The sequence below is a fragment of the Dinoponera quadriceps genome, unplaced genomic scaffold (assembly GCF_001313825.1).
Source record: "Dinoponera quadriceps isolate SergipeBrazil2010 unplaced genomic scaffold, ASM131382v1 scaffold8544, whole genome shotgun sequence".
NCBI lineage: Eukaryota > Metazoa > Arthropoda > Insecta > Hymenoptera > Formicidae > Dinoponera > Dinoponera quadriceps.
Genome location: NW_014563549.1, coordinates 311092 through 317402, shown reverse-complemented (window position 1 = coordinate 317402; position 6311 = coordinate 311092). Strand labels below are relative to the sequence as shown.

The window sequence follows — 6311 nt, the reverse complement described above, 5'->3', positions numbered from 1 at the left end:
GGGGGGGGGGGGGGAGCGAAATGGTTAATTCATGAAACGGTAACCCTTTTCGCCCGTTCGTTTAGAAATGCCGGAATATCGACGAATCCACAGGTATTCTCTTTTCTTCCTCCCTCTCCCTCGACCCCTCTCAAAAGCCCGTCTCATCGCGGATTTATGAGCTCGCAAGAGAGAGAGAGAGAAAGAGAGAAGGAATCGCGCGAAATTTCCTCGAGTTTCATCCGCGTGTTATATACGGAGAATCAATCGCGCGGGAGCGTCGATTTCCCCGCTAATTAATTTCGCCGATTAAACAAGTGCGTTCCGTTTATTATTCATCGCGATGAATGAGGTTCGATGGGGAGGAGGGGAGGGGGTTGTAATTAATTCCCGCCCGCCGTAAACACACATCGCTCATTTCGGCGAAAAATCGTGTCGTTCATTTGCGGGAGAGCCGTATTAACGGGGGGGGGGGGCCGCTAATTTGCCCCTCTCAGCTGCCTCCTCCCCTACAATAATAACGCGTCCCGCGGGTTCTCGTACGAAGAACGAGTCAGGAGGGAGGGAGGGAGAGGGGTTTAGCGTATGAAAGAGTATTACGGCGGGGAAAGCTTCCGCCTGGCGCGCGGCAAAGCGCCGGCGAGGAGATGTCAAATATTTAAACGCTCGCAACGAATATTACACTTTCAAGCTTTCCCGCGGTTGCACCTTTATCGCGGGCGCGGCAACCGTTAACGCACGCAAGAGAGAGAGAGAGAGAGAGAGATACTTCTCGTGGATATTCCGTTTATTACCCCGATGCCACAATTTGTACGCCGAGAAATTACTTCACGGCCTTTCGGAAAATCGACAAATTCCGTCGCGCGCTCGAATAAATCGCGCTCCCAGATAATAACGATAATAAACGTTCACGCGCGGCTTCTCCGTTACGATAAAATATTAAAAACCACGTCTGCTCCCCCCTCCTCCCTCCGACACGATCTGTTTCGCGAGTCTCGACGATAATAATAACAAATGGCGGTTGCGCGCTTGAAATTTTTTTTCTCGCGAGAAACGCGTTCGATCCCCGCTTGCGATCGCGGAAATTTACTCCCGATCTCGAAGCCAATCGTAAAAACGCAGGTGAGGAAAAAAGAAAGACCAATAACGGTATATATTAAGCGCGAGCAGATACGAGCGGAGCCGCGTGTGCCTGCGATAAATAATGAGTCGCGCGAGCGGATAAATAATCGCGCATTTCGTGCGCTCGAATGACCGGCCGGCCGGCGGAGGTCGGATAGTTGATTCATGAAATCGTGCCCGCAAAATCGACGATCGCGCGGGGTTTTGCGGATTCGTGTGTGCACATACGCGGCCGAATCCACAGGTTTTTGCGTGGTCCGGCCGTTGTCGCTTCGCCACGTCCGCGAATGTCTCTCTCGCTCGACTCTACCCCCCCCCCTCTCTCTCTCTGCCTCTGTTTTTTATTTTTTCATGAAAACATTTCGTTAAGCGGATGTATAGCGCATAGCCCCGCGCGCTCGCATCGATCCCGTGACAGCCATATCGATATACGCGAATTACGGACGCGCCGATTAATATCCATTCGAGCGCGCGCGCGCGCCACGCGCGTGACTTTAAAACATCGTTCCGCGCGATATTGCGGCCGCGGTATCGTTTTAATCGCTGCCGCAGCGCGAGGTGCCGGCGACCGGCTTGCCGAAAATTATGCTCGCCGCGGCGACCGGTTAATCCTATGTATTTTGTATTCTCGTACAATAAACGTGCACGCGCATTTCATCGCGGAGAATTATCGCTGCGTAAACGCGCGGAAAATAAGGGGGACAAGACGGAGGGTTAAACGGAAAATAGAAATAAGGACGCAACTACTGACTTGGACTTGCACGTGCAAGAGAGAGAGAGAGAGAGAGAGAAGCGAGTCAATGTCCATGACGAATAGCAGGGGCTACACATGTCGCAAGTTCGAATGAGTTTACGACAGCCAATAAACCTGATGTAATTTTACGAATTGTTTGATGCCGTATCAGATGACTTGTGTTTATCATACGATACTAAAAGAGATAAGTAAGCGTCACACGTAATATGTTACGTTTTATAGCAGATTAGTCTTTTGTCAATTTAATTCCGTTATTCTACAAAGCGTAATTTCGCATCTACCACTTGGATCAAGATGGAGTCAACTGAATGGGACGAGAGCGGGGATGTTTCTACATTATCTTAATAATTCTCATTACCGCCGTATGTTTAAATAACTCTGTGCCGCATGACTGGGTGTCATTTAACGCATATATTCCACAGGCCTGTATTCGTAGTCTGTGGAAGATCGAGCGACTTGTCGAATTTGTCTACGTTGAACACGCGAATCTTGCACAGGATTTCACATAAAGGTGAAACAAAGTAGCAAAATTTATTCGTGATTTATACGCCAATGATAACGGAAATCATCTTGCTCTTAACAATCTCATCTTATCCTCAGCGTTATCCCATCTTATCCCGGGTTACGAAATAAGATGAAATCGTGTTTTTTTTTTAAAGAAAAGGCTTTCTTCTATTTTTTCTTTTGAACCTCAATTTGGTTACATCATGTCACACTTTAATTAATATCGATTGTAAAAAAGTTCCAACAGATATCTCAATTGAGACTGCCTCATTTTTATTACCCTATCACCGGGGTGGGGTGCGGATAAAATGTCGAGCTTATAGAGACGCGAATGCGCCGGTCGCGCCGAAGAGAATGTCTCGCTCGTCCGATTGACGGCGACGTGTAACGTAACAATCATTAGAAATCCCCACGTGCATAACCGGTAATTTTGTATGAGGAGAGATAACGCGAATGTGTATGCTAATTATACAGAGGCGAAGTGATCGTTACGACGCGACCACAAGGAGCGCGCAAGCAAGACGCCTGATTCGCGTCGCTTTTTCCGCGCGATATCACTCGTCGTGTTGCGACGATCGCGGGGAAACTCGAGAACACACTTTCAATCTCGATCGCGCTCACACATATGCACACGTACGCGCGTGCGCACACACATGCACATTTGTAATTTATCTAACGACGTCGGACGGAAAGTTCCAAAGGTATATAGAAAAGTTCTACTCACGTTGTTTGGGCAGCTCCATCACGGGGAAGTCCGCCAACTGCAACAGAAAACATTCGCATTGGCGAGTCGGAAACTACGGAGTTTCAACGTACGTCGATGAAAACTCGCGTACGAGAGATTCGTATCGCGCTCCGCTTATCGCGAATCGATTGATAACGGGAGTTTCTCTCTCTCTCTCTCTCTGTCTCCGACGATATTCGGTTTGTCGCTGCCGGCGGAATTTATCACGCTAGATGTTATTAGGAGGCCATTAGGCTCCCGGAAAATTCCGCTCGCCCCCGCAAAACGGGCGGTGACGGGAATAATTCGCGCATAACTGACGCATAGTTCGTCAAACGGGGCGGACTGAAGATTCAACGTCGCGTTCGCAGCCCGCCGAAAGGGCAAGGGAAGTTCGCGGGAGGCCGGCGGCGAGAAATTTAAACGGATCCGGGAAAATTAGTAAAGGGAACCGCGCGCGGCGGTGTGTACACACTTTGTCTCCCGCCGCGCTTGTTTCCGCATCGAGTAATTTGCAACGAGTTCCTCCCCCTCCCCCCCTCCGCGTCTTCCCCGCGTTGACTCCGCGGATCCTTCGCCGGGCATAATAGAAATTTATCGCGCGGTTTGGCGGGCCCTTTGCGTTCCTGACTTGCGTCGCGACTGAAACAACAGTCCCGGCCGGGTGTCGTCGCGCCGCGCACAATCGCCGACGCGACTCGTGCGCCAGCGCGCATAAGAGTCGCGGATAAAAGCGAACGCGCATATCTTCCGAGTCTCGTAAATACTTAGTGACGCGTATGTAATAAACTCGAATTAACGACGTCGTCATGAAGCGAACGCGCCGTATTATAATACAGAAACCATTAGAACGCAACACCAGCAAGAGAGCGATAAAGAGAGAGAGAGAGAGAGAAGCGTTTATCATCGCCTTAAAACAAGTCCTTTACACCGAGAAAAAGATTTTTTCTTCTGGATATGATAACATTTTTTTTTATTGAAACAAATTGTTTTTTTGAATCAGAGCAAACGAACGAATGTTTGATCAAACAGGGATTATTTTTGGTTTCTCAAACAATGAATATCCTTGTACTGAAAAATCCAGTTGAGTTGACTCAAATAAAATTCGACTATATGTTCAAACAAATCTCTTGGTTGCGAGAACCAAAGGTTTAGTTCTCTGAAACCAAAACTTTTCTCATTTCAAAGATCTAAAGCTTTGGTTCAGAAAACCAAATTTTGCATACTTTGACCAAACTTTATTTGAGTCAACTAAATGGGTTTTTCGGTGTACATCAAATAACGTGTTTTTCTTATATTTTCATCCAGATGTAATAATGGTTGTGCAGAAGTAATAAATTATTTGAAAGAAGAAACATTATGTTAAACAAGCATAAAAAAAACTTCTTTGTTTCTCAGTGGAATAACATTTAATACATAACGATATCATTTTTTTTTTATTGAGAACCAAATATTATTTTCTCTAAATAATAGGGGTTTTTTTTTGCAATCAAACGACATGATTTACTCTGAAAACAACATTTTCATACAAACAAAATCATATTTGATATTACATTATTTTGCAAACAAATCCAAATCAAGTAAACACACGTATACTAAATCCAAAGAATCTTTTTCTCTGTCTCTAAAGCCGAGAAAAGTATTCGTATACCAATTGATTCGCGAAGTGCGAGTTAAGGATGCGAGAGTAAATTGCAAGATAACGATTGAAGGTACTGAAGTAAGAGGAAAGAATAAATAAGGTGAGTATGATTGAACAATAACGCGAGCTTGACAATTAAAATTAACTAAATAGAAAGAAAAGGGATTAGATAAATTTACACAGAAGAGAGGATAAGGGTGTGAATGTGTGAGAAGGAGAAAGAGAGGAGAAAGGGAGAGCGAACGTTGCCGGAATCACGAGACGCGCTCACCTGCTTAAAGCGTTAAACGGCGATCATGGCGCGTACAAAACGCCGGGGTATTACCGAGTAATACGATTCTTTTCATCCGCGTGCGCGAAATCGACCGCTGCCCGGCATCGTGGATTCCGAGGGCACAATTTCACGAATGGACCGCGCGCGTCCGCCCGCGCTATTTCATTCCGTTAAGTCCGCGAGTAATTCTCGCGACGTTTGAGCGGGGGAAAAACGCCGGCAGCGATTTCGCATTCGGCCGTTATTACAATTTACTCGCGCAAAAAAGATCCCCGGCGGTGGAGAGACGGTATATATACGGCGGTTCGAATTAATCCACTTTTACGAGGCCGACTCGCGTCCCGTCTCTCCACCGCTTCCCCTCCTCCGCTCGCCTCGTCCGACTCGTCGCGTTTTTTTCTCATCACTCTTTCTCCCCGACGATCCGCCACCGCGATTTCGTCCGCGGGGACGGAAAGCGAATGCGCGAGAGGAGGCGGGGAGGTGGAGAGGGGAACGAATTTATAATACGCAATGCAGTCGTCCGCCGGCTCGCGAGTCCTAAACGCTTCTTTATAGATCGATGCGGCGTGACAAACGACACGGGTGTGCGAAATTACGACGAAAGTTTCGCGAACTTTTGCGAAACCAAGATCGACCGATAAATAACACGCATAAATCAGAGACGAAGTCGTCGGCGAAGCTGGGCTGATTTTCGCGCGATTAGACCGCGCGCCGCGCTCGTCGACGAATCGCAAGTGATTGCTCACGTTTGTACCCGCGTCTTTCTTTCTTCTCTTAATCTTCCCCTCTCCTCGCGGCTCCGACGTTCAATTCAATATATCTTCACTCGATAACGAAACGAATTCAAAACAAACATAATGCATAAAATAATGTGCAAAGAACAATCGGCGGTGCGTTCATCTGTTAATAATAATAATAATAATAATAATCTTCACTCACGAGACAGTCTTTTAGTAAACAATAAATAAATAATGTCGAAGATGAACAGACAATATGAAAAAAAATAATAATAAAGAAGTTACAGTATTGTATGAATGCACTAGAATAGGAGTAAGATTAAGATTAAGAATTAAATAACCCTGGTAGAAATGTATGCGATTTTCCTAGACATCCATCCAGTTACTGTTTAGCATTAACGTGTTCTTATCAATTGTAACAATACTGCGAGAGAAATGAACAAGAACTTGACAAAGTCTTTATTCAAGTACGTAAGAAGTACTTCTCTAGGGCAAAGTTGCCCATTTAACGAACAGCAGACTCGCTTATTAATCAATTAAATAGTATTTTTATATTTGGGAGGGGGGGGGGG

General features: G+C 46.1%; 1 protein-coding gene across 4 annotated transcripts in view; it reads right to left on the bottom strand.

Annotated features, from left to right (window-relative positions):
• LOC106751209 (AF4/FMR2 family member 4-like) overlaps positions 1-6311 on the bottom strand; it is a 262250-nt gene that overhangs the window by 77502 nt on the left and 178437 nt on the right. For all 4 annotated transcript variants that reach the window (XM_014632043.1, XM_014632044.1, XM_014632045.1 and 1 more), the window contains exon 6: positions 3084-3120. In XM_014632043.1, the coding sequence (XP_014487529.1) occupies positions 3084-3120 (37 nt within the window). The remainder of the gene's footprint in view (positions 1-3083; positions 3121-6311) is intronic.